This window comes from Chiloscyllium plagiosum, unplaced genomic scaffold (genome assembly GCF_037043375.1).
Source record: "Chiloscyllium plagiosum isolate Xiang-an unplaced genomic scaffold, Cpla_swu_hap1 HiC_scaffold_14, whole genome shotgun sequence".
Classification (NCBI taxonomy): Eukaryota; Metazoa; Chordata; class Chondrichthyes; order Orectolobiformes; family Hemiscylliidae; genus Chiloscyllium; species Chiloscyllium plagiosum.
Genome location: NW_028270152.1, coordinates 79797258 through 79824155, shown reverse-complemented (window position 1 = coordinate 79824155; position 26898 = coordinate 79797258). Strand labels below are relative to the sequence as shown.

The following is a 26898-nucleotide window of genomic DNA, read 5'->3' as shown; positions in this document are numbered from 1 at the left end:
GTACTAGTATAGGCTATGGTCAGACCACACTTGGAATATTGTGAGCAGTTTTGTGTCCCGTATTTAAGGAAGAATATAATGGTCTTGGAGGGGATCCAGAGAAGGCTCACAAAAATGATTCTGAGATAAAGGGCATGTCATATGAAGGGTAGTTGAGGACTCTGGGTCCATACTCCATGGAAATTAGGGGGATATGGGTGGGGAGTCTCAATGAAACTGACAAACTACTGAGAGTACTGGATACAGTGGTCTCGGAGATGGTGTTTTTAACTAACAGGAGAGACTAGGACCTGAAGGCACAACCTCAGAGTGAGGGCTGATCCTTTAGGTCTGAAATGAGGAGGAATTTCTTCAGGCTGAGGGTGGAAATCTGTGGAACTCATTGCCGCACAAGGCTGTAGCGGCCAAGTCACTGAGTATCTTTAAGACAGAGATAGGTAAGTTCTCGAATAGTAAGGAGGTCAAGGTTTGTAGGGAGAAGACAGGAGAATGGGACTAAGAAACATTATCAGGCATGATTGAATGGTGGAGCTTACTTGATGAGCTAAATGGCCTAATTCTGCTCTTAGACCTTATGGTTTAGGACTAAAAATGGGTTACCCTGGTATCATAGTCATACAAAATAGAAACAAATCCTTCAGCCTGATATAAGAACAACACACATTGAAAATAATAATAGGATTACACAAAGTCAACTGGGGAAAAGGAAATCATCTTTGACAAGCCAACTGGACATTTTTTGAGTATGGAATTAGTACAGTAGATGAGAAAAAATTGTGAATTTTGTTTATTTGGACTTTCAGAATGTTTGATGAAGTCCCACATAAGAGCTTAGTGTGCAAATCAAGGGATGTGAGAGTTATGGCAATATATTGGCATGGATTGAGAAATGGCTAGCAACCAAGAAACAGACAGTAAGAATAAATAGGGGTCAAAATGTCAAGATTGTCAAAAAGAGCGCGAGGAGTGAGATGAGAAGAATTCAGAGAGTTGTTAGGATTTGGAATGCGCTGCCTGGGAGACTGGTGGAAGCTTTTAAGGGTCAGCTAGATATATATTTGGAAGTGATGAATTTAGAGGGTTCCAGAGATTGGGCTGGAGAATGGAACTAGCTGGATATTCTTTCAGGAGCAGGTACAGACACGATGAGCCAAATGACCTCTTTCTAGACTATAAATTCTATAGTTCTGAGAAGGCCATTTTCAGAATGGAAGGCTGTGACAAGTTGGGCACTGCTAAGATCAATGCTTGGGCCTATTTACAATATATATTAAAAATTTGGATGAGGAAATCAAATATAATCTTTCCAAGTTTACTGATGACACAAAGCTAGGTGGAATTAAGAGCTGGTGATTTGGAGAAGTTAAATGCGTAGACAAATGGGTGGCAGATGCAATATCATGTGGATAAATGTAAAGTTGTCCATTTCAATAGGGAAAACAGAATGGCAGGACATTATTATCGTAGATTAAGAAATGTTGATTACAAATGGTCCTGAATCCTCTTGTACACCAGTCATCGAAAGCAAACATGAAGCTGTAGCAAACAGGAAAGCAAATGGTATTTGCCTTCACTACAACAGGATTTGAGTTCAGGAGCAAGAAAGCCTTAAAGCAGCTGCACAGGCTCTTTTCAGAGTAAGGAAAATCTTTCATAGACGGAGTATAGCCAAGGTTCACCAGACTAATTCCTGGGATGGCAGGCTTGTCATATGAGGAGAGTGTGGATCAACCGTGTGTGTACTCCCTGGAGTTTAGACCAATGTGAGTTGATCACATTGAAACATAGAATATTCTGATAGCCCTGCACAGACTGGATTCAGGGGTAATGTTGCTCCTGGCTAAGGATTCAGATCAAGGGGTTATTGTCTGAGATATATTTAGTAATTTTAGGCTGAGCTGAGCTGAGCAGAAATTTCTTCACTCGGAGGACAGTGGGCCTGTCTAACTTGCTACCACAGAAGGCCGCGGAAGCCAAGTTACTGAATACAGAGGAACCTCAATTATCCAAACGTCGATTATCCAAATTTTGGATTATCCAAACAAGATTGCAAGGTCCTGATGCTTGGTTAAACTGTGTTCTCCGGCATTCGAATATCTGAACAAAATACTCCCCGCCCTTGTTCAGATAATTGAGGTTCCTCTGTATATTTAAGAAAGAGATATTTCTACAGGCTAAACATGTTTTTGGATAAAGTGGGGTGTATGACATTGAAATAGAGGATCAGCCATGATCTTACCGAACAGCACAACAGGCTTAATGATCTACTTTTGCTCCATTTTACTGCTTCTCTGAGAACTCTGCAGAGTTGACAGATCTGGGTTTGCTGAAATTTCTGATGCCTGGATTAATACCAGGTGATCTATCCAGTTTCATCCTTTCTCTAAACTTTGTAGAATGTTTTGTTAGGGCATTTCAGAGGGCAGTTAATGGTCAACTATGTTTCTGGAGTCACATGTAGATCAGATAGCTTTGAATTCCAGCTTTCTTTTATTAATTGAATTGACATTAGATCAGCTGCCCATATGCGACTGGACTCAAATCTCAAGTATTTAAAAAAGAGCTTCTGGTTTATTAGCCTGGTGTCATTACCAGTACGCCACCATATCCCCTTAATGAGTAATGTGAAGTGATTGTTTGAATTTGTTCAATGTTCAAGAAAAGGTGCCCTACATAGTTCAAGGAAAATATGTTGACAGACAACAGTAGATCTCCTGTATCCATTACGAGTCTATTTCTGCAAAGAATGCAAAAACGTGAGGATCTCCGATTTATAACCACAGATGAGACAATATACTATTTATACATTCTATAACCTTTAAAAGTGTTTTGGGGATTTAATTTCACACTATTGTTAATTATTCTTTGAAATCTTTACAGACATCTCTTAACTCGAAGCAGTTTAAAGATAAAAGATGCTCCAACTGGCACCAGGGGGCTTGAGGGAGTGTAGCTGATGGAGAAATTTGTGATTTTGGAAGGACGAAGAAAAGGCACACAGGTTTGGTAGAAAGGGGAAGGTCTTCTGCAGTTTGACAGGGCTAAAAAGTGTGACTGTTTCATTGCAGTAGTTTTGGGACCTCCTGGGGTGCTTTCACTGGTTATCATTGGCAGTAAAACTGCAGATTTGACACAACTGGGTGGAAAGTGAATGCCACAAATTTTGATATGGCTAGTCATGGTTTGGCATTGTACATGGTACAAGCCACGAAGAGCAGGGTTCAAGTCTCACTCCAGAAGCCATGCACAAAAATCAAGTTCAAAAGCCTGCTGGAGTGCTATGGCGTACTGCACGGTCATTAGTGACATCACTTAGATGCAATCTTAAATGGGAGCTCCCTCCATCTTCCATTTTCTCAGCTGGACACAAAAGATTATGTGATATTATTTCAAAAACAGCAGAGAAGTTATATCCAGGATCTAACCTTCAATTAATATTACAGAAAAAAAATTATCTGGTCAATGTCACATCAGTATTAATGGGAGTTTATTGCATGCAAATTGGTTTCTACATTTTCTTTATTAGAACATTCATTACACTTCAAAATGCATTTGATTAGCTGTAAAGTGCTTTAAGATATCTGCTAGTTTCACTAGGTATATTTTCAAGGCATCAGACATTTGAACCAATACAAACAGCTTTTGAGTCCAGGAAAAACTGCCTAAAAACAGCCTTTGAATTGGTCCAGTTGCAGATTGCTACAATCCTGAGACTGCAGTGTACAAGGAGACACCCAGAAGCATGTAAACAAGAAACATCTCAACCACGCCTGAAAGACAAAATTGTAGACTCTGAAAAGAACTCTTGCATTAAGAGTTGACATGACCAATTACTGAATCAATGATTGACCATCGCCTGGGGAAAACGTCATGTCAGCATCACACAAAAAAAAATTCAAAAGAACAGACAGGGGTACTTTATTCCACACTGTGGTCTATATTCAAACTGCTGAACTTGTTTCTCCCATTCTGTATTTGTCCATCCATAACTTTTGTGAAATCATCTCATTTTGTTTCTCTTATTCATGAATGCATGTGCATATTTGGGGTGTTAAAGGGTTGTAGCTTATAATCCTGGACTCAAAGGGTTGTAGATTATAATCACAAGTAATCAATTTCTGTTTGCCATTTGCTGAAAAGTATGTTTGCCTGCAATAAAGTCAATTTCCCATTAATGATGAAATCTGATGTGAACTACCTTTGTCTTGAATAGCAATCAGACAAAGTCAGTAATTTTTGTGGTTAAGTTTTATCAATCAGGCCCAACCACTCTGAGGCGCTTCACCAACTACCTTCCCTCCATTATAAAATCAAAAGTAAAGATGCTCACCGATGATTCTACAATGTTCAGCATCTTTCCCGACTTCTTAGATATTCCCCTGCTCTTACAAACTATGTCACCACTGATAAGGGCAATGCCTTCGTAATTACCCTAATACTCTGTCCTGCCACCTTCAAGGATCTCTGACAAGCATCCCAAGATCCCTCTGAGCTTCCGAGTGCCTTGCCATTCACTGAGTACTCCTTTATCTTGTTCCTTCTTCTAAAATGCATCACTTCACATTTATCAGGGTTGCTGATTTGCTCACCTGACCAATCCATTTATGTCCTACTGTCACCTAACACCTTTCTTCTCACTTCAATCAAGATCAATCTTTGTGTCATATGCAAACTTACTTACCCTCTCACTCAAGAATTTCTATAGCAAATCCAAACCTTCATCAGTATCCAACTGACAGAGCTTTCGGACACAAAATACTTTGCTTCTGACAAGAAGTGACACTGCTAAGTTCATAGCATGTTTCCTTTTCAGTAAGGCTGCAACCCATGTCCAAATATCCACTTGTTTCCTTCACTGGTCATCTTGTTTAAACTCTGAGAACAATGGAAGACAATCAAACAACAATGTAACCTTGCTTTCTGCTATTCTGCATCATGGTTATGAGAAATATAGTTTTCTACCTGAAATGAGCCTTTTCCCATTATGGGTGCTAGTTCCAAATTCTGCCATTGTCCTCCTCTTTCTTAGGCAGGTTTCTTTTCTGATTGTTTCTCAGATCCAATATTGCCTCATTAGCAGGAATTAACTGAATGTTCATATTATCACAGAATGAATTGCTGACCCACATGATTAATGGAGAATACAGCAATACATAACATAAATATTTACCTGAAATCTTTGAGGTACAGTACCATCTGTAGTGGTAAGGATTAGCTGTTTTGAACTGGAGCTTTCAGGTGTTGTCAGAACAAGTTTGCCTTGGACTGGGCTGTCTCCTTCTTCCAGTATCACCTTTGCTTCACCTCTACCTTCTGGACTGGCCAAAATAAACTGTTTGGAGGCTACAGCTGTGTCTAAAGCCGTTACAATTTGAATCTTCTGTCCCGTTTGTTCATCAGTTACAATCTGCAAAACAGTATTGATAATTTATTTTATAATCTGAGCCATGTAAAATTGTGTTTTAATGTCAGTGTTGGAGCCTACTATCTGGAAATTAAACAAAACCTTTACCTTTTTTTAAGTTACAGTTTTATGCTATTTGTATAATAGCATTTTTCAGCCATTTATGTTAGTCAGATTACATTTCTGAGATTTGTGCTGGATGCTGTACTCAGTTAGAAAATTACCAAGCAGCCCCAGGATGAGAACTTCAACTGGAACTGAATGTAAATTGACTTGGGCCCAGAGCATTTGGTTGCTCTACAATGAAGTCTCACATGATGCTCCTCATCTATTCTTAACAAATGACATATGTTGAATCAGGCCAAGGTTCAAGCTATACCATCAACCAAAACTTGAATATTGCTGAAATGAGGAACAGTTTGTTAACAGTTTTCATCTTGCACTATTTCAACAGTTCAAAATGGGTGACAGCCTTTCCCTGGGTCATTCCTCAGGGGAATACCTTAACCAATCTGAATCATTCTGTCTAGTTTAAATGTGAGTCAGTCATCACATAATTGGTGCATTCTCCATAGTGATGCCTCTCCCAGTCACAAAAGAGCATTAGAAACAGAAACACAAACAGAAGGCGGCTGTTTGGCCTCATGAGCTTGCTTCGCCATTCAACAGGATCATGGCAGGTCCAACTTCCCTCATATCCACCTTCCTGCCTTTTCCCCTACTGATCAGGAATCTATTTAGGGTGGCACAGTGGCTCAGTGGTTAGCACTGCTGCCTCACAGCACCAGGGACCTGGGTACAACTCTTGCCTCGGGCAACTGTCTGTGTGGAGTTTGCACATTCTCCCTGTGTCAGCGTGGGTTTCCTCAGTTTCCTCCCACAGTCCAAAGATGTGCAGGTCAGGTGAATTGGACATGCTAAATTGCCCGTAGTGTTAGGTGCATTAATCAGGGGAATGGGTCTGGGTGGGTTGCTCTTCGGAGGGTCGGTGTGGACTTGTTGGACCGAAGGGCCTGTTTCCACACTGTAGCGAATCTAATCTATTCATCTCAATTCTTTTTGAATGCACAGTATAAGTGATTTTCCTCTGCTCTGCATAGTTCCTCTGTGCTGCAGTGTGTGTTAGCTCGTTGAAATAATGTTCTGATGCAGTTTCGTTTATGGATGTTGGGGTGATTGCTTCTGTAGTTCAATATTTGGTCCGTGTGTGTTGTTTTCCTGTAGACAGTGGTTTGAAGTTGCCCATTGGCTGTTCGCTCTACCGTGACATCTAGAAATGGCAGATTGTTACTGTTTTCCTCCTCTTCAGTGAATTTTATGCCAGTAAAGATATTACTGATGCTCTTAAAGGTTACCTCTCATTTGTTTTGTTTAGTGATGACAAAGGTGTCATCCATGTAGTGGACCCAAAGTTTGGGTTGGATGGTTGGCAGAACAGTTTGTTCAAGTTTTTGCATTACTGCCTCTGCTAAGAACCCTGATATTGGAGCTCCCATGGGTGTTCCATTGGTTTATCTGTAGGTTTTGTTGTTGAAGGTGAAGTGTGTGGTAAGGCATAGGTCCACTAGCTTGGCGACACTGTCCTTGCTGGTGAAGTTAGTGGTGTTTGGTGTATGTGTCATTGAGTCTTCTAATAGGGTAGTCAGTGTTTCCTTCGCCAGGTTAATGCTGATTGATGTAAATAGGGCTGTTACATCAAAGGAGACCATTATTTCAGCGTGTTCTAACTTAGTGTCTTCAGGAATTCTTGGGTGGAGTGGATGGAGTGGAGTGAGTCTTCTGCTAAGTGTTTTAGTCTTTGGTGTAGTTCCTTGGCCAATCTGTAAGTTGGTGTTCCAGGTAGCGAGACTGTGGGTCTGAGGGGGGCTCCTGGTTTGTGAATTTTGGGTAATCCATGGAAGCGTGGTGTGTCGGATCCGTCTGCTTTCTTTTTTTTCAGACCCACAGTCTCGCTACCTGGAACACCAACTTACAGATTGGCCAAGGAACTACACCAAAGACTAAAACACTTAGTAGAAGACACACTCCACTCCATCCATTCCACCCAAGAATTCCTGAAGGAGGAGATGGAGATTCCTGTCGGAAGACCTGAATGCAGTGACAGAGGTGGCAGACACACAGTTCAACGCCACCACCAAACACACCTTCCCTTAACTCTTCGCGTATGCATTTTGAAGGGATCATTCCCTCTGGTACACCTTAGTCCATTCATCAACCACTAACACTCCCCCACTTCCCATGGCACCTTTCCAATGTAACCACAGAAGGTGCAACTCCTTCAATTTCTCCCTGCTCACCATGCAAGGGCCGAAACATTCTTTCCAGATGAAGCAGCACTTCACCTGTACCTCCTCCAATCTAGTGTATTGTATGCGCTGCACCCAAGGGGACTACTGTGCATTGGAGAAACCAAATGCAGACCTAGTGACTGCTTTGCAAAATACCTCTGGTCTATGCATAGGCACGACCCTGAATTTCCTGTAGCCGGTCATTTTAACACAGCATCTTGCTCGCATACCCACTTCTCTCAGCATGCTGCAGCGCTCCAGTGAATCACATTCCGATCACCTAATCTGAACCATCAACATCCTTTGTCTCCCAGCACTATATTCCACAACACCCCCAACTATTGCAAAAGTGCTACCCCCTCCAGATTTCACGACAGCCCTGATGAAGAGTCATCTAGTCTTGAAACAATAGGATTGCTCTCTCCCTGAATGCTGCCTGACCTGCTGTGATCTCCAGCATTTCCTTACCACTGTTCTTAAATCGCGTTAGTCAACCTTCAGCATCTCCCCAATGGCTATCGATAATACAAATATCTCAGCAAGTACCTGTGTGCCAGCTTTCAGTCTTTTGTGCACAAATACCCCCAAGTCCCTTTACATTGCAGCTTTCCTCAATTTAAATAAAATTATACTATTTTATTCTATGTTCTAAAATGAACAATTTAAAAATTTTCCCATGTTCTTTTCCATTTGCCAACTTTTTGCTCAATTTTATAGTACCTCTCTGTAAACTGTGTGTATCCCTCTTGCAACTTGCCTTTCTACCTATTCTTTCTGTTGTCTGTAAATTTGGCTACAGTACATTCATATCCTTCTGTCAGGTCATTAATGCATATTGTAAACAGGTGCGGTCCTAACATCGATCCCTGTGAATCCTCACTGGGAAAACTCCTCAGTTGCTGTTTCCTGTCCACAAGTTAATTCTCTATCAATGGCAATATGCTACTTCCAACACCATGGGCTCTTTTCTTATACCTTTTGTGAGGTACCTTGTCAAATGCCTTTTGGAACTCCAAATGCAACATATCTACTAGCTACCCGATATCCATTCTAGAGGAAACTTCCCAAAAAACATTCAATAAATTTGCCAGATAAGAGTTTCCTTTCATAAAGCTCACTCTGCTCGATTAGATTATAATTTTCCAAATGTGCTATCACTTGCTCAATAATTGATTCCAACATTTTCCCAACAATAGATGTTAGAGTTATAGCCTTTGATTATCTGTTTTTTCAACTCTCTTTGTACAGCGGTGCCACATTGGAAGTTTTCCAATCCTCCAGTACCCCTCCAGAACACAATGATTTTTGGAAAATTGTGAACAATGCATCTATTATCTGCATAGCTACTTCACTTAGGATCCTAGGGCACCAGAAATAATTTGTTCCATTGAGGTCACAAGCATGATTCCAAGCTTCCAGCTGCCAGTCAATTTAACTGTCTGCTCCATTTCCATTTTAAGTGCTCCACCCTAGGCCTCCTATACCATACTGAGGATTTCTGTTCAGAAGGAGGGTTGTCTTTTTGAAATTATACAGGGCCTTGGTAAGTTCACAGCTGGACCTGTGTGTGCAACTTTGGTCTCCCCACTTAACAAAGGATATACTTAGCATAGAGAGACTGCAACAAAGATTCACTAAGCTGATACCAAGAAAAGAACTGTCCTATGAGTAAACAATGGTTCAATGGGGCTTGTATTCACTAGAGTTTACAAGGTGCGAAAGTGCCTGATTAAAATATATATAATTCTAACAGGGTTGGACAGATGAGATGAGATACAACGCTGTTTTTCCTTTTTGGAGACAGTCTAGAACCAGAGAATACAGTCTCAGGATGTGGTGTCAATCATTTAGGAATAAAATGATGAAAGATTCCTTTAACTCAAATCTGCAGAATTTTCTGCCACAGAATGCTGTGGAGGCCAAATTATTGAGTGTATTCAAGAAAAAGATTAATAATGTTTTGATATCAAGGGGCATGAGGAGAAAGCAGCAATATCGCTTTGAGTTAGAGGAACAACCACGATGATGTTGAATAGAGGAGAGGCCTGAGGGCTCCTAGAATAAATGTTTCCTGCAAAGCTCAACATCAGCTCAAGGTGTACCTCTTCATCCTTCGATCAGGAACTTTGCAAGCTCCCAGACTCAACATGGACTTCAACAGTTTAAGAAAAATTTTTGCTCCAATGTTTAACATCTGTTTTGGGATGCCAGCTGTTGGCACTGATGTTTAATTTCATTATTTGTATCTCTACTGAACACATCTTTGGACTTTTTAAACTCGTCTCATTATGACTTCATGCCTCCTTATTGCAATATCATTGCTTTTGTCATTTAATCTCTCCTGTCTTCTATTCTATCAGAGTTTCCAGTTTAATTCTTTTCCACTTCAAACTCCTCTCTTTATGTATTTACATTAAATTAGTTTCAACTCTTCTTTTTCCACTTCTGATGGAAGGGGAAATATTGGGTATGGTATGGAGAACATCTATTTCTATTCAAGAAAAGTTTTGTGATGTGGCAGACACACACAATCTTGCAAAAGTGTGAGATGTCTGAACTAACCTTCAAGTTTTTCTGAAGCTGGGATGTTGCGCACTGAGTAAAGCAACACCAGGCAAAACTATGCAGATAAAATGATGGGCGGCACGGTGGCACAGTGGTTAGCACTGCTGCCTCACAGCGCCAGAGACCCGGGTTCAATTCCCGCCTCAGGCGACTGACTGTGTGGAGTTTGCACATTCTCCCCGTGTCTGCGTGGGTTTCCTCCGGGTGCTCCGGTTTCCTCCCACAGTCCAAAGATGTGCAGGGTCAGGTGAATTGGCCGTGCTAAATTGCCCGTAGTGTTAGGTAAGGGGTAAATGTAGGGGTATGGGTGGGTTTCGCTTCGGCGGGTCGGTGTGGACTTGTTGGGCCGAAGGGCCTGTTTCCACACTGTAATCTAATCTAATCTCATCGCTGTGAGGGGAAGCACAGGTTCTGGGGAGGACTAAGGTGACACCTGGAAGGATAGAGGGATACCAGGCAAACCTGCCAGGTTTGAATATACAGATGATTTCAGAATTCAAGTAATGCACTGTCCACAATACTTACCATGTATAAATACATGAGAACGTTTGTTGAGCTCTATTTCAGTTGTCTCTAGAATGGCGCTTTCTCAATGCATTGGCAAAATAAACCATCGTTAACCTATACTTGAGTCCCCTGAGATTGTTTTGTAACAATCTACCTCAACACCTGAAAAGCTCTGTTCCTCTCTTCACAGATGCTACTTGAGCTATTGATTAATTGTTAATTTTTTTAAAATTTTAGTCATAATCAGGTTAATATTTTGCCATGGGCTAAATGGAATTCCATAGCTTCAACTTTAGTCAACGGTATGTTATCAGGGACTTTATAATTGTTTTCTGGAAATCCAAATAATTAACATCTTCAAACAATACAGTCCAATTCATCGGGTATGATTTATTCTTGATAGATCTATGCTGAGTCTCTCTGATCACCTGAAAACTGTCAAAGTATCCAATCATCCTGGTCTTAGTTACAGACTAGTAATTTCCCAAACACAATGGACAAAGAACAGTATAGCACAGGAATAGCTCTTCTGCCCACCAAGGCTGCGCTGACACGTATTGCTTTTCTGAACTAAGAACATTTTGCCTCTACAGTCACATCCCTCTATTCCATGCCTATTAATATATCTGTCAGGTACCTGCCTCTTAAAAATATTGCCAATGTATCTGCATCTACCAATTCCTCTAGGAACGTATTCCAAAAACTTGGCACCCTCTGTGTAAAAAAACATGCCTCTCACATCTCCTTCAAACCTTCCCCCTTTTACCACAGAACTACGCCCTCTAGTAACAGGCATTTCTATCATGGGAAAACGGCATGTCTAGCTATGCCTGTCAATTTTGCAAACTTCTATCTTCCTGTTAATTAAAACTAACACCCCAGAAAAGCTCACCTCACAATCTACTAAAAGTGTGAGAGTGAAAGAAAACCCCTGATTACCACTGATAAAGCAACAATTTACTAACACGAACAGTGAACACTAAACAAAAACTATTAAAAAACCCGAGCCTCCATTATCTTAATCTGGCCCCAAATCTATTAAAATTCTGCTCCAGTAACACAATTATTAAGTGTTAATTAAATCTCTTAACATCAAAACACAATCACAAGCTGATTGCTATATATTATCAATACTCAGCACTCTCTGCACCTATCAACTAGTTACATACACGTGTGCTGTCACAATCTCTTAGCTCAGCAAAGGCACCTCTCTCTCAAAGTGACCATACACGCTTTTGACTTCATAACATAGGCAACAATCTGGTAAACCATTCCTGTACCATCCGCAAAGCCTCCACATCCTTATTGTGGTTTAGCAAACAGAACTGCATGGAATATTCCAAATGTGACCCAATTTAAGTTTGATAAACTGGAACATGACTTGACAATTTTTATACTGTATGGCCCGACCAATGAAGGCTAGTGTGCCATATGCCTTCTTGACCACCTTATCCACTTGTTGCCACTTTCAAGGAACTGTGGACCTGTACGCCCAAATCCTTTTGTATATTAATGCTTCAAAGGGAATTGCCATTTACTGTATATTTCCAAAATGAGTCACCTCCATTTGTCCAGATTAAATTTGATCTGCCATTTATCTGCCTAAATCTCCAGCCTATCTATATGCTGCTGTACGCTCTGGCAATCCATCTCACTGTCTGCAGTTTCCCCAGCCTTTGTATCACCTGCAAAGTTACTAATCTGGCCAACTACATTCTCCTCCAAATCATTTATACATTTATTATGAGCAACAGGGGTCCCAACACTGATCCTAGCTCAACACCAAGGTTATTGATCTGTAGTCAGAAAAACATCTTTCCATCACTACTCTGCTATGATCAAGCCGGTTGGTTCTCTATCCATCTTCCCATTTTACCATCTCACCATAGATCCAGGGATCTTGTGAAAAGCTTTGCTAAACTCCACATAATCATCATGTATTGCACTACCCTCTTGTCACTTCCTCAAAAAGCTCAAATCAAGTATATGAGACATGACTTGCTGCACACCAAAACCCATATTTTTTCGAAATGTGAATATATCTTGTCCTTAAAAATCTTCTCCAATAATTTTCCTCCCACAGACATAAGGCTCACTAGCCTGCAATTTCCCTGATTAGCCCTGCTGCCCTTCTTAAAAACAGGAACATTGGCTATTTTCCTCTGAGACCTCTCCTGCAACTGAACAGGATACAAAGATTTCGTACAGGGCCTCAGCAATTTCCTTCCTTACCTCCCTCACTAGATCCCAACAGGTCCTGTGGACTTATCTACCTAAATGCTTTTCAAAACACCAAACAACACCTCATTTTTTTAATATCAACATGCCCTAGAATATCAGCATACTCCTCTCCAGATTCCCCATCCATTATTATATTCTTACAGGCATCTGTCAGTCTTCAGTTTCCTAAACCTTATGTAAACCTCTATTTTTCTTTTTGATGGAGCTCACAATTTCTCACCATCCAAGGTTCCTGGATCTTGTCATTCTGATCCTTCATTTTCACAGGAACATGCTTGTCCTTACTCTAATCAATTGCTCTTTAAAAGGTTTTTACATGCCAAAGGTGGATTTACCCTCAAACGGCTACCCCCAATCTACATTCCCAATTCCTGCCTAATATTGTGGTAGTTAGCCTTTCTTCAATTTAGTATTTTCACTCGAGGACTACTCTTGTCCTTATCCACAAGTAACTTAAAAGTTACAGAATTATGGTTATTGTTCCTGAAATGCTCCCCCACTGAAACGGGTCATTCCCTAATACCAGGTCACTATAGCCCCTTCTGCAGTTGGATTATTTGTATATTGCTTCAAGAAACCCTCCTGGATTCATCTCACAAACTCCCTCATCCACAAAGAGAGTTTCGAGCAATATAAGGAAGTTAAAAATCATCCACTACAATAACCCTATGGTTGTGGAAAAATATAAACAATCTGTCCACATATCTGATCCTGTAACTCCTGCTGGCTGTTGAGAGACCTGTACTTGAAGAGGAGGTGATGGCCTAGCCGTATTATCATTGAACAGTTAATCCAAAGACCCAGGAATGTTCTGGGGACCCGAATTCGAATCATGTCATTGCAGATGGTGGAGTTTGAATTCAACAAAAAACAAACGACAATAAGAGTCTAATGATGGCCATGAGTCCATTGTCAATTGTCAGAAAAACCCACCCTTCAGGAAAGGAAACTGCCATCCTTACTGGTCTGGCCTACATGTGACTCCAGATCCACAGCAATACGATTGACTTTTAACTGTCCTTTGGCTAGTTAGGGATGCACAATAAATGCTGGCCGAACTGAAGCTCTCAACCCACAAATGAATTTTAAAAAATACAATTTCCATGAGAGTGATTACACCCTCCTTACTCCTGAGCTGTATCCATGTGGCTTCAGTAGGCAAGCCATCCAAGGGTGTCCTTTCTCAGTATAGCTGTGATATTCTCCCTAATCACTAATGTAACTCCCCACTGCCTTTACAACCCTCTCTATCTTGCCTCAGACATCTAAATCCCAGAACTGTTAAGCCTCGTGCCTCTCAACCAAGACTTTGTAATAGCTGCAATATCATAGTTATACATATTAATCAAAACTCTACCTGGCATACTCTGCCTTACTGTCATATTATTTATATTAAAACAAATGCACCTTAGACTGCTAATCTCATCATGTTCAGTAACCTCTCCCTATTTGTTCTTTCTCTTAGGATTACTGCTCCTATTAGTCTCAAACTCCTCCTCAGTCATTTCACTTTCTAATCTATTGCTCTGGTTCCCACCCCCTCCAATGCACTAGCAAACGTTCCTGCAAGGAAATTTGTGCCCCTCTGGTTTAGATACATCCTGTACTTCTTATGCAGGTCCCACTGCCCTGGAAGGTATCCAATAATCTAAATACCTGAAGCCCTCATTAAATCGACTGCTTTATAATGCTTTGATGTCCCTCGGTCAACTTTTTGTAAAATAAAGGAGTTTATATATTCATCATAAGATGAAGTGTCTATATCACATGCTGTCTGCTACGGTTTAAATGATGCTTCTCTTCACCAATGGTCCCCAGCATACCAAATGTATTCGGCAAAGTAGAGGTGGGAGGGGACAGAATTCTTGAACATTAACTCTCCTAGTGTGTTAGGCCTCCTTGAGCGGCACACTGGAATCAGAACCCACTATTTCTGGAGTAATTATAAAAATTAAAGATTGAAGAAAGTATGCGAAAGTTTCCAATTTACCAGTCCTATGGACCCAGGTTATCAGAAAACACGGACAGGTTTCTGCACTCAACAAAAATGACTATTTATTGCACATAAATAGACTCTCGTCACAGATAAATAATTATGAAGTGTTGTCATATAACTTAACTAGTCCTTGGCAATGGGTTTCATCTGCCTCATGTACAAAAGGTTTGAAAGTGTGTTGTCTTCACTTTACTACATTTAAACCGACCGACTCCCACAGCTACCTAGATTACACCTCCTCCCACCCTGCCCCCTGTAAATACGCCATCCCATATTCCCAATTCCTTCGCCTCCGCCGCTTCTGCTTCCAGGAGGACCAATTGCAATACCGAACAACCCAGATGGCCTCCTTCTTCAAAGACCGCAATTTCCCCTCAGACTTGGTTGACGATGCTCTCCACCGCATCTCCTCCACTTCCCGCTCCTCCGCCCTTGAACCCCGCTCCTCCAATCGCCAACTACCCCACCAACCTCCAGATACATCGTATCATCCTTCGTCATTTCCGCCACCCACAAACAGACCCCACCACCAAGGATATATTTCCCTCCTCTCCCCTATCAGCATTCCGGAACGATCACTCCCTCTGCGACTCCCTCGTCAGGTCCACACCGCCCACCAACCCAACCTCCACTCCCGGCACCTTCCCCTGCAACCGCAAGAAATGCAAAACATGTGCCCACACCTCCCCCCTCACTTCCCTCCAAGGCCCCAAGGGATCCTTCCATATCCGTCACAAATTCACCTGCACCTCCATTTACAGCATCCGCTGCACCCGATGTGGCCTCCTCTACGTTGGGGAGACAGGCCGCCTACTTGCGGAACGTTTCAGAGAATACCTCTGGGACACCCGGACCAACCAACCCAACCGCCCCGTGGCTGAACACTTCAACTCCCCCTCCCACTCCGCCAAGGACATGCAGGTCCTGAGCCTCCTCCATCGCCAGACCATGGCAACACAACGCCTGGAGGAAGAGCGCCTCATCTTCCGCTTAGGAACCCTCCAACCACAAGGGATGAATGCAGATTTCTCCAGTTTCCTCATTTCCCCTCCCCCCACCTTATCTCAGTCCCAACCCTCGGACTCAGCACCGCCTTCTTGACCTGCTATCTTCTTCCCGACCTCTCCGCCCCCACCCCTCCTCCCCGGCCTATCACCCTCACCTTAACCTCCTTCCACCTATCGCATTCCCAACTCCCCTCCCCCAAGTCCCTCCTCCCTACCTTTTATCTTAGCCTACTTGGCACACCTTCCTCATTCTTGAAGAAGGGCTTATGCCCGAAACGTCGATTCTCCTGCTCCTTGGATGCTGCCTGACCTGCTGCGCTTTTCCAGCAGCACATTTTTCAGCTCTGATCTCCAGCATCTGCAGTCCTCACTTTCTACTTGTTGGGGGAAGTGGATACAATTTGTAGGGAGTTCTTGTGGTGCAGTGGTAGCATCCCTACTTCTGAGCCAGGAGACACAGAGTTATGTCCCATCTATTTCAGAGGTGTGTAATTACATTTATGAGCAGGTTGATTAGAAAATACCTACACATCCCTTGGCTCCGTGTGGGCGGCACGGTGGCACAGTGGTTAGCACTGCTGCCTCACAGCGCCAGAGACCTGGGTTCAATTCCTGCCTCAGGCGACTGACTGTGTGGAGTTTGCACGTTCTCCCCGTGTCTGCGTGGGTTTCCTCCGGGTGCTCCGGTTTCCTCCCAAAGTCCAAAGATGTGCAGGTCAGGTGAATTGGCCATGCTAAATTGCCCGTAGTGTTAGGTAAGGGGTACATGTAGGGGTATGGGTGGGTTGCGCTTCGGCGGGGCAGTGTGGACTTGTTGGGCTGAAGGGCCTGTTTCCACACTGTAAGTAATCTAATCTAATCTAATCTAATCTCATCTGCAAATAGACAGGTGGCAGGACAGACAGGGAACTGGGTCAGACATACGGTAAAGGAATGTTGGGAAATGCAAAGAAATTATTCAAATTTCAACTCGATTTTTGAACACACTTCCAAGGAAGAACCCTCTTTTTAAACAACAATTCTGTTAACTTATTACCAACAAATATAGCCAATGTTGGTTACGTAGCATGGCACACATACACTGCCACTTACCTGAATCCTTTGAGGGGAGGAAACAGGAGAGTCTGTGGAGATTATCTGGATTTTCTGAGTCATCACCGGTGATTCTGGCAGCGTGGCCTGAAACACTGCACTAGTGCTCTAGTGACATGGACATGAACATGTGTGGCCTAGAATAGAATAATTCAAAGTGAACACATGTTTAAAAGGCTGATGTGCACTAGACAAACATTGTGTTACGACACAAAGACAGACAGTTAAATCAAATTTGCCTCCCTATCTCTGTATTCACAACACAGTAAAATTAAAACATTAGTGTAAACAAAAACTGACCCCAATGGTTCCTAACCAGACGTCGTGAATAATCAATACCAGACACCAAGTTTATAGCTTAAATAAAGAATTAACAATTATTACTATAGTAGCTTTAACAGAGAAAGGTTAAACAAGCTAATCTTCTTTGATTGTAACCTCATTCTGATGTAAACGGACAGGCAGACATAGTTACAAAAAAAAATTAAAGAGGAAAAAAAAGGAAATGTCAGTTCACTGCTAGCAAACATTGCGCATTCATTGGTAATAATATTCCAAAATTCCCTGGGTGCAGATAAGTTTCCAGTTGATTGCAAAAATGCTGAGATAACACCCTTATTCAAACAGGCAGAAAAGAGAAAACTACAGATCAGTTAAATTACATGCCACTGGGAACTTGTTAGACTCTTTTACTAAGGAAGTAATAACAGGACATTTGGAAAGTCAAAATAAAACCATGCTGACTATGGATTATATGAAAAGTAAATCATATTAAACTAAAGTTCTTTGAAGATGTGTATACGAGGGATCCTATAGATGTAGTACATCTGGACTTCCAGAAGGCATTTAATAAGGTGCTGAAAATGTATTGCTGGAAAAGCGCAGCAGGTCAGGCAGCATCCTAGGAGCAGAAGAATCGACATTTCGGGCATGAGCCCTTCTTCAGGAATGAGGAAAGTGTGTCCAGCAGGCTAAGATAAAAGGTAGGGAGGAGGGACTTGGGGGAGGGGCGTTGGAAATGCGATAGGTAGAAGGAGGTTAAAGTGAGGGTGATAGGCCGGAGTGAGGGTGGGGGCGGAGAGGTCAGGTAAAAGATTGCAGGTTAGGAAGGTGGTGCTGAGTTCGAGGATTGGGACTGAGACAAGGTGGGGGGAGGGGAAATGAGGAAACTGGAGAAATCCGAGTTCATCCTTTGTGGTTGGAGGGTTCCTAGGCGGAAGATGAGGCGCTCTTCCTCCAGCCATCGTGTTGCTATTGACTGACGATAGAGGAGTCCAAGGACCTGCATGTCCTTGGTGGAGTGGGAGGGGGAGTTGAAGTGTTGAGCCACGGAGTAGTTGGAGTTGGTTGGTCCGGGTGTCCCAGAGGTGTTCTCTGAAACGTTTCGCAAGTAGGCGGCCTGTCTCCCCAATATAGAGGAGGCCACATCGGGTGCAGCGGATGGAGTAAATGATATGTGTGGAGATGCAGGTGAATTTGTGGCGGATATGGAAGGATCCCTTGGGGCCTTGGAGGGAAGTAAGGGGGGAGGTGTGGGCGCAAGTTTCGCATTTCTTGCAGTTGCAGGGGAAGGTACCGGGAGTGGAGGTTGGGTCGGTGGGGGGTGTGGACCTGACGAGGGAATCACGGAGGGAGTGGTCTTTTTGGACCGCTAATAGGGGAGGGGAGGGAAATATATCCCTGGTGGTGGGGTCCATTTGGAGGTGGCAGAAATGACGACGGATGATATAATGTATATGGAGGTTGGTAGGGTGGTAGGTGAGGACCAGTGGCGTTCCGTCCTGGTGGCGATTGGAGAGGCGGGGCTCAAGGGCAGAGGAGCGGGAAGTGGAGGAGATGCGGTGCAGAGCATCCGTCGATCACGTCTGGGGGGAAACTGCGGTCTTTGAAGAAGGAGGCCACAGAAAAGGCACATGGTACTAGGCGTAACTTATTAGCTTAGACAGTGAACTGGCTAACCAACAGAAAGCAAAGAATCGGGATAAATGGATTTTTTTCTGGCTGGCACAATGTAATTAGCCTGGTGCCACAGATTTTGGCACTTAGACGTCAGCCATTTATAATCTGTATTGATGACTTGGATTCGGGAATAGAAAGCATGATAGCCAAATTTGCAGATTACTCGAAAATAGGTGGGACATTGCAATGAACAATGGCAGAATAGTTGTCTTGTACATACACCACCTTTTCCTAGCTACAATCAGTTCTGAAGGGTCATTGGATCCAAAATGTTGACTCTGGTTTCGCTCCAGAGTTTATCCAGCAGTTTCCGTTTTGGTTTTAGTTTTCCATCCTCTGTAATCTTAAGTTTTTTTTGTTTAGTATCCAGATACAGGTAATAAGAAAGACAAATGGAATTCTGGCATTTGTTGCTCAAGGAATAGAGTACAAGAGTAGGGAAATGCTGCTGCAGCTGTACAAGGCATAAATGAGACCGTACTGGAGTTTGGTCACCTCACTTGAGGCAGGATGTAGCTGTAAGGGAGGCAGTTCAGAAGAGGTTCACTAGATGGATTCCAGAGATGAGGACTTTGTCTTAGAAAGCCAGAATGAGCAGTTTATGCCAACACTCTCTGGAGTTTAGAAGAATGAGAGGAGGTCTAATTAAGGGATCTAAGATGCTAAAAGGAATTGACAAAGTAGACATAGAAAGGATGGTTCCTCAGGTTAGGTAATATAGAATAAGTGGTCATTGTTTTAGAATAAGGGATAGCAGAGTTAATGCAGACATGAGGAAAAAGTACTTCTCTCAAGAGGTTAAGAATCTGTGGTATTCACCACACCAGAGTGCAGTGGATGCTGGGAAATTGAGTAAATTTGAGGTGGTGATATTTTTAATTAGTAATGGTTCGAAAAGTTATGGAGCGTGGGCAGTATAGTGGAATTGAGGTGGAGATGAGGTTAGCCATTATCATATCAAATAGTGGAACAGGCTGGAGAAGCTAAATTGCCTAATCCTCCCCGTAGTTCTTATAGTCTTAAGCAACCTCATGTGGTGTAATAGTACAGGCACACGGGATTTCATTTTACTTGATTTCTGAAGAACCCAGTAAATGCAAATAGCTTCCAGTGGGCTCCAAGGAGTATTCACTTCTTATTTATAAATGAACTTCTAGTCTCTGAACCTTCAATATATTGATAACAGGAGGTTAACCAGAGAGCAATCATCTCTTTCCTGTAGCTCTGGCAGCCTCAAACCTTCTGACAAAAAAAAAAGTCAAAACCCATTCAAATTTGTGTTTCTCTTTTTTTAGAAGAGTTGACATTGGTCTCCATGTGAGGGCCCAGTTAATAATCCAACCACTGCCATCTGTCTGAGCATCATACCTCTCCAATTTAAAAGGTCTATAGAGTTACTTGAGGAGAAAGTGAGGTCTGCAGATGCTGGAGATGAGAGCTGAAAATGTGTTGCTGGAAAAGCGCAGCAGGTCAGGCAGCATCCTGAAGAAGGGCTTATGCCCAAAACGTCGATTCTCCTGTTCCCTGGATGCTGCCTGACCTGCTGCGCTTATAGAGTTACTTGAACAAGGGTTCACCTGCAGTTAACTTTCAGATCTGCTTCATAAATATTAGTTTGTTTGTTCGCTTTTTTTGAAACAACAAGTTGCTGCTCACAATCCAAATATCACCTTCAACTCTCAACTCGCATCTTATAGCTCCAAGCAAGAATTGATTAAAAAACAAAGCTAACTGATATTCCAAAGTTGCTCTGCTTGATGACAGTTAGTCATTCTAAAGATGCTGGGGGGTACATTCCTGTCTGGCAATTATTGCACGATGTCCATTCATCCTTTGTTGGGAGCAACTGCATGGTCTCACCAATACACCATGCATGAGGGCATTCTTGCCTGCAGCATATGAGGTAGACAACTTTGGCTGAGTCACATGATTATCTGCCATGTACATGGTGGTGCTATGATGATAGCAGAGCGGAGAAACAATGCAACGTTCTTTGCAGCCTTCAACATGTCATCCATGACAATGATCATCTCACCTAGATCATCCCTATACCTCCACTCCTCACCTTCAAACAATGGCCAAACAAACCATCATTCGCAGCAAATTATACAGCCTTCAGGAGATCAAGCACAACACCACACAACCATGCCATGGCAACCTCTACAAGTCATGCCAGATGATCGAAATGGATACTACTATCACATGTGGGAACTCCACGTACATGGCAGATATTCACGTGACTTGGCCAATGTTGGTTACCTCCTACGCTTCAGGCAAGGACGTCCCAAAGTAAGGTAGATTGGAAAGACCGTGCAGACACTACAACAATGGATGAATGGACACAGCGCAACAATTACTAGACAGTAATGTTCCCCCTCAGTCTTTTGATCTCTGCCTACAGATTATGTGCCTGTGTGCTTCACTTCACTCCACCTGATGGCTTGTGATTTCAAATAAGCCCGTTGGACTATAACCTAATGTCATGTTCCTTCTGACCTTTTCTCTAATAGGTTCATTCTTCTCCAAATACAAGTAAATCCTGATCCGAAGAATGCTCTGAAATCAATTGAAGTATGTGATCCTTACAAGATCCTGCCACACTGATTAGGTCAGATCCCTTTTTACCCCATTGAAGTTGCTTCCCCCCACCATTAATGCTCTTACTTTGGATGATTATATGCCCTTTTCTATAACATAAACTTCATGATATAGTGATCACTATCCCATAACTGTTCTCATATTGACACTTGATCCACTTGGCCCACATCAATCCCAAGGACCAGGTCTAGAAGTGCCTTCTTTCTGACTGAATTGGAAATAGACAGCTTTCGAGAAATAACCGGAAAACATCCATAGAATTCTTGTTCTTCTGTGCCCTCTTCACTCCTACTATTGCAGTGTATGCTCACATAATTAAAGTTGCCCACTATAATTAATGTATAATTTTTGCAAGTCTTCAGTATTTTTGCTGGATGTTGTTTGGACCCATAGTTCTTGCAGCACTGAGTGACTTCAGCTGCTTCTTGATAACACATGGAGTGAATACAATCACTGAAGACTGGTGTCTGCGATGTTGAAGATCTTCAAGAGGATGAGATTGATCTAACTTCTTGATGCTTCTAGCCACACCAGTGTGTTGGGCATACAATACCAATAATATACAAGACTATATGAGGGGGACACAGCACGACCAAATTAGGAAGATATATTACCTGTCTTAGCTGGAGCCCCCCTCAATTTTATTCAATAGCTGACACAATTCTCTGTCCAAAAATGTTTCTCCTGGATTCTGGCTTTCTTCATCTATTAAACATTGAGTTTCCATCTCAATAACACCTCCTCTACTCTAATGACAACAGACCTGAATTTTTCTTGGTCTTTTGTTTTCTTGCTCTATTCAGCATCATAGTAAAGCTCTATCACATCAAAGTTAGAAATGCAGGCCCTGTTACGATTCCAAAGTTAATTGTAAACAGAACTTTGCAGTTAAGAGCTCAACATTTTGGGTTCCATTTCAGCCTTATGCTCCTGATCTTCAGTAACCTGCTGCAAAGTGGGATAGGTGGAAAGCTTCCTTGTAGATCTGCTGCTGTGCCTAGCCAAGGTGGCCATTAAAAATTCCAGGCAGTGGACCATGGAAGGGATTCATAATTTCCAACTAGCTTCTTCTCTTCCACAGTTACATCTTTGCCCAAGAAGGATTGGGAAAGATAGAAACTGAAGTTCTAATTTTGTGTCTTTTGCTGTCTAATTCAACATATTAGTACTTAAACCAGTGTACCATCTCCATTATTGCAAAATGCTGAACCATTAACATAGGCACTCCTCAACCATGTGACATGTTGATCATTCTCCTCTCCTAAAGCTGTCCAAGCTCTTCCCTTAATTCATCTCTCCCTGCCCATGATCCCTGCTAAACCCTGTATTATTGGCAGCCTTTTGCTATTACTAATCCATGTCTCTGAATTTAATGTAATAAGACAATAAGCACAAAAGAAATAGGTTCAGGAGTAGGCTGTTCAGCCCTTTAAGCCTGCTCCGCCATTCAATAGGATCACAGCTAATCCACCAGTCCTCACACCCACTTTCCTGTGTTTCCCTGTGACACTTGATTCCTCTACTGATCACAAATCTATCTGGCCTTAAATATACCCAGGGACTTTATCCCCATAGTTTTGCATAATAAGGAATTCTAAAGACTCTCAACCCTCAGAAGAAATTCCTCCTCATCACAGTCTTAAATTGGCACCTCTTTATTCTGAGACTATGCTCTTTGGTCCTCGGCTTTCCCATGAGGGGAAACATCCTCCCAGCATTTTTCCTGTCAAGCCCTTTAAGAATCCTTTTTGTTTCAATGGAATCACTTCTCATTCTTCTATATTCCAGTGAGTAGAGTCCCAACCTATTTAGCCTTTACTCATAAGGTGATCCCTCTATACCAGGGATCATCCTATTGAACCTTCCCCGAACTGCCTCCAATGAAATAATATCTATCCTTACATAAGGTGACCAAAACTGCTCACAATTCAGAAATGGTCTCACCAGCACCTTGTACAGATGCAGTAACACTTCTCTACTCTTTTACTCCAATTCCCTTGAAATAAAGGCCCCATTCCATCAGCCCTCTGGAATACCTACTGAATCTGGATGCAGGCTTTCTGAGTTTTGTGCAACAGTACCCCCGAGTCCTTTTGTGTTGAAGGTTTCTGCAGCCTTTTTCCAATTAAATAATACAATTCTTTTGTTCTCCCTTCCAAAATGACCAACTTTACATTTTCTCACATTCATTTAACCTATCAATAATGTCTCTGTAAACAGTTTGATTCCCTCTTGCAGCTTACCCGTTCAGCTTTTTTTGTGTCATCTACAAATTTGGCTGCAGTATATTTGCTTCCTTCCATTAAGTCATTAATACATATTGTAAGTGGTTGCGGCCCAAGTACTGTCCCCTATGGAACCCCACTGGTTACAGGTCGCCAATCTGAAAAACAACTACTTAACCCTACTTGCTAATCTTCTATCTATACCAACATGCTACCTCCAACCCACAAGCTATTAGCGTATGACTTACCTTTTATGGAATATCTTGTCAAACACCTTCTGGAAGTCCAAATAAAACACAATTCACTGGTTCCTCTCTATCCACTCTGGTTGCAACTTCCTCGCAAACACCTCAATAAATTGGTCAGACATGATTTGTCTTTCATGAAGTCATGCTGACTCTACTGGATTATATTATGATTTTCCAATGTTCTGCTGTTACTTCCATAATGATTAATTCCAATGCTTTTCCAGCAATGTTAGGTTAATCAACCTATGGTTTCTCCCTTCCTTGGTGAATTAGATGAGCTTTACTTTTGGTATATAATTTACTGACAGAGTTCCTACTGCTAGTATTCGCTATTCCTCCATTTACAGTTATTTCATCAATTAACCACAGTCAGCAACTTAACGTTTGCTACACTGACGTGGAAGAAACCAATGAAAAAGAACAAAGAACAGTGCAGCATGCAAACAGCCCTTTTGGTCCAACGACTGCGTTGACACATGATGCCTTTCTAAACGAAATACCTTTTGCCTCTACATGCTCTGTATCCTCTATTCCCTAACTATTCACATATCTGTCAAGGTGTCTTTTAAACATTGCTATTGTATCCACCTCCACCACCTCCTCCGGCAGTGCAATCCTGGCAGTTACCACACTCTATGTTTTACAAAAAAAAATCTACCTTGGGAAAAATATTCCGACTATCCATACTCTCAAAATTTTGTAAACTTCTATCTTGTCCCCCCTCATCTTACAACATTCAAGTAATGGCAAACCAAGCTGATTCAATTGCTCCTTGTAGGCAATACCCTCCAAAGCATGCAACATCCTGGTAAACCGATTCTGCACTTTCTCCAAAATCTCCGCGTCCTTCTGGCAGTATGGTGAGCAGAAATGTGAAGAGAACATAAGGAGTTTACAGAAGGATTACATAAGTTAAGCAAAATACATGGAAGATGCAGTATAATATAGAAATTATTAAATTGTATGTTTAGATAGGAAGCAAAAAAAGCATATTGTGAAAATGGTGAGTGAGACTGTAGAGCCCCATGCAAAAGAATCTGGTGTCCTTATGGATGAATCAGATAGGGATAGCATGCATGCACAACAAACAATTAAGCAAGTTATTGTTTATTGCAACGATAATTTAATACAACAGTAAGAAGGTTATGTTTAATTTATACAAGGCATTGGTGAGACTACATCTGGAGTACCATGGACAGGATTGGTAACTTATTTCAGGAAATATCTGGATGCAGCTCAGACAAGGTTTACCAGACTAAGAGAAGGAATAGAGATGGAAATGTGTTGCTGGAAAAGCGCAGCAGGTCAGGCAGCATCTAGGGAACAGGAGAATCGACGTTTTGGGCATTAGCCCTTCTTCAGGGCTAATGCCCGAAACGTCGATTCTCCTGTTCCCTAGATGCTGCCTGACCTGCTGCGCTTTTCCAGCAACACATTTCCATCTCTGATCTCCAGCATCTGCAGACCTCACTTTCTCCTAAGAGAAGGAATAGGCAGGTTTGTCTTATCAGGCAAAGTTAAGCTTGGATACACTGGAATTTAGATGAGGAAGGCAATTTGATTGAAATATTTAAGATCCTGATGGGTCATGACAATGTAGATGTGGAGATGATGCTTCCTCTAATGGGAGAATCTCGAATGGGAGTCGCTGTTTCAAAATTACGGATTACATTCAAAACAGAGATGAGGTCAAAATGTTTTCTTTCAAAGGGTTGTGAGCAATGTTCCCTCGAATTTAAGTTGTTCACAAAGTTCTCTGTTTGATATATTTAAATCAGAGCTAACGTTATAGGGCAAAGGATGGTGGACTGTGCCCAGGCTGTGCAGCTGCTCAGCTTATGGGGACAACTGGTTGCAGTCCTTGAAACTCTTCCCCTGAAAGGGTGGTTGAAGCAGACTGCTCTTCTTTAAACTTGACACATTTCACTTTTTCTGAAAAATAAACTAGTTAAATGTTCATAGTAAATTTTATACTAATTCCAAGAATAACAAATAATTTAGAGTGTACAGAATGGAAATCAGAAGGGTCAAGTGAAATGTACACCCTGTGGTATAAGCAAAGTCATGGGATTGTGCCCCAAAAACATCTGAAGAGGGTTACACAAGCTGCACAAGGTTGAACTCCAGGCCTTGGAATATGAGCAGTAGCTGAAATAATTGTTGAGTCATGAGGGAGAGGACTATATGGATTAATCACGGGTTGCATGTATAGAGATGTGGTCACACCACAAATTAGGAGTACACAGGTGGACAGGGAATGAATGACTACTGAGCAAACTCCAAAAACCAGGCAGGTAGTGCAAGATATTTCTGAGCCTACTGTGCTTCCCAATTGGCATTCCATTTTGGAAATGGATGAAAGGGGAACATAGCCAGGGTTAAGCCCATGGCACCACAGATGACTCAGCTGTATAGGGAGGATAACAAAGGATGGAAGATAGCCATAGAGCAGACCTGGGGGTGGTTTGAGGACGTGGCTGAAGAGCTTCAGGGCAGAGGAGATGACCTGGGAGGTGGTTTGAGCAGACCTGGGCATTTTACGGCCCGTGGGCCATATCCGGCCCTTTGGTCGTTCCTGTCCGGTCCGCATGAGGTCAATCTTAAATTAGAACATAAATGAAAAAGTATTTGCGTCATGCACGCAATACAACTGTGTTGCTTTTGTTTTGAAAAGGATGTTTTTTTTATTTACATATGGACACACATGCGCTTGTATGTGCGTGCGTGCATGAACAGCTAAAAGTGATGCTTGTTGGCTAGCCCTCAAA

General features: G+C 42.1%; 1 protein-coding gene across 1 annotated transcript in view; it reads right to left on the bottom strand.

Annotated features, from left to right (window-relative positions):
- The window catches only part of LOC122559109 (nuclear receptor subfamily 2 group C member 2), a 155208-nt gene extending 138009 nt beyond the window's left edge, over positions 1–17199 (bottom strand). The window contains exons 1-2 of the mRNA XM_087994559.1: positions 17101–17199; positions 5171–5407 (exon numbers count right to left, since the gene is read on the bottom strand). Coding sequence (XP_087850685.1) covers positions 5171–5407; positions 17101–17163 — 300 coding nt within the window. The 5' untranslated portion in view covers positions 17164–17199. The remainder of the gene's footprint in view (positions 1–5170; positions 5408–17100) is intronic.
- Positions 17200–26898: the final 9699 nt, after the last annotated feature.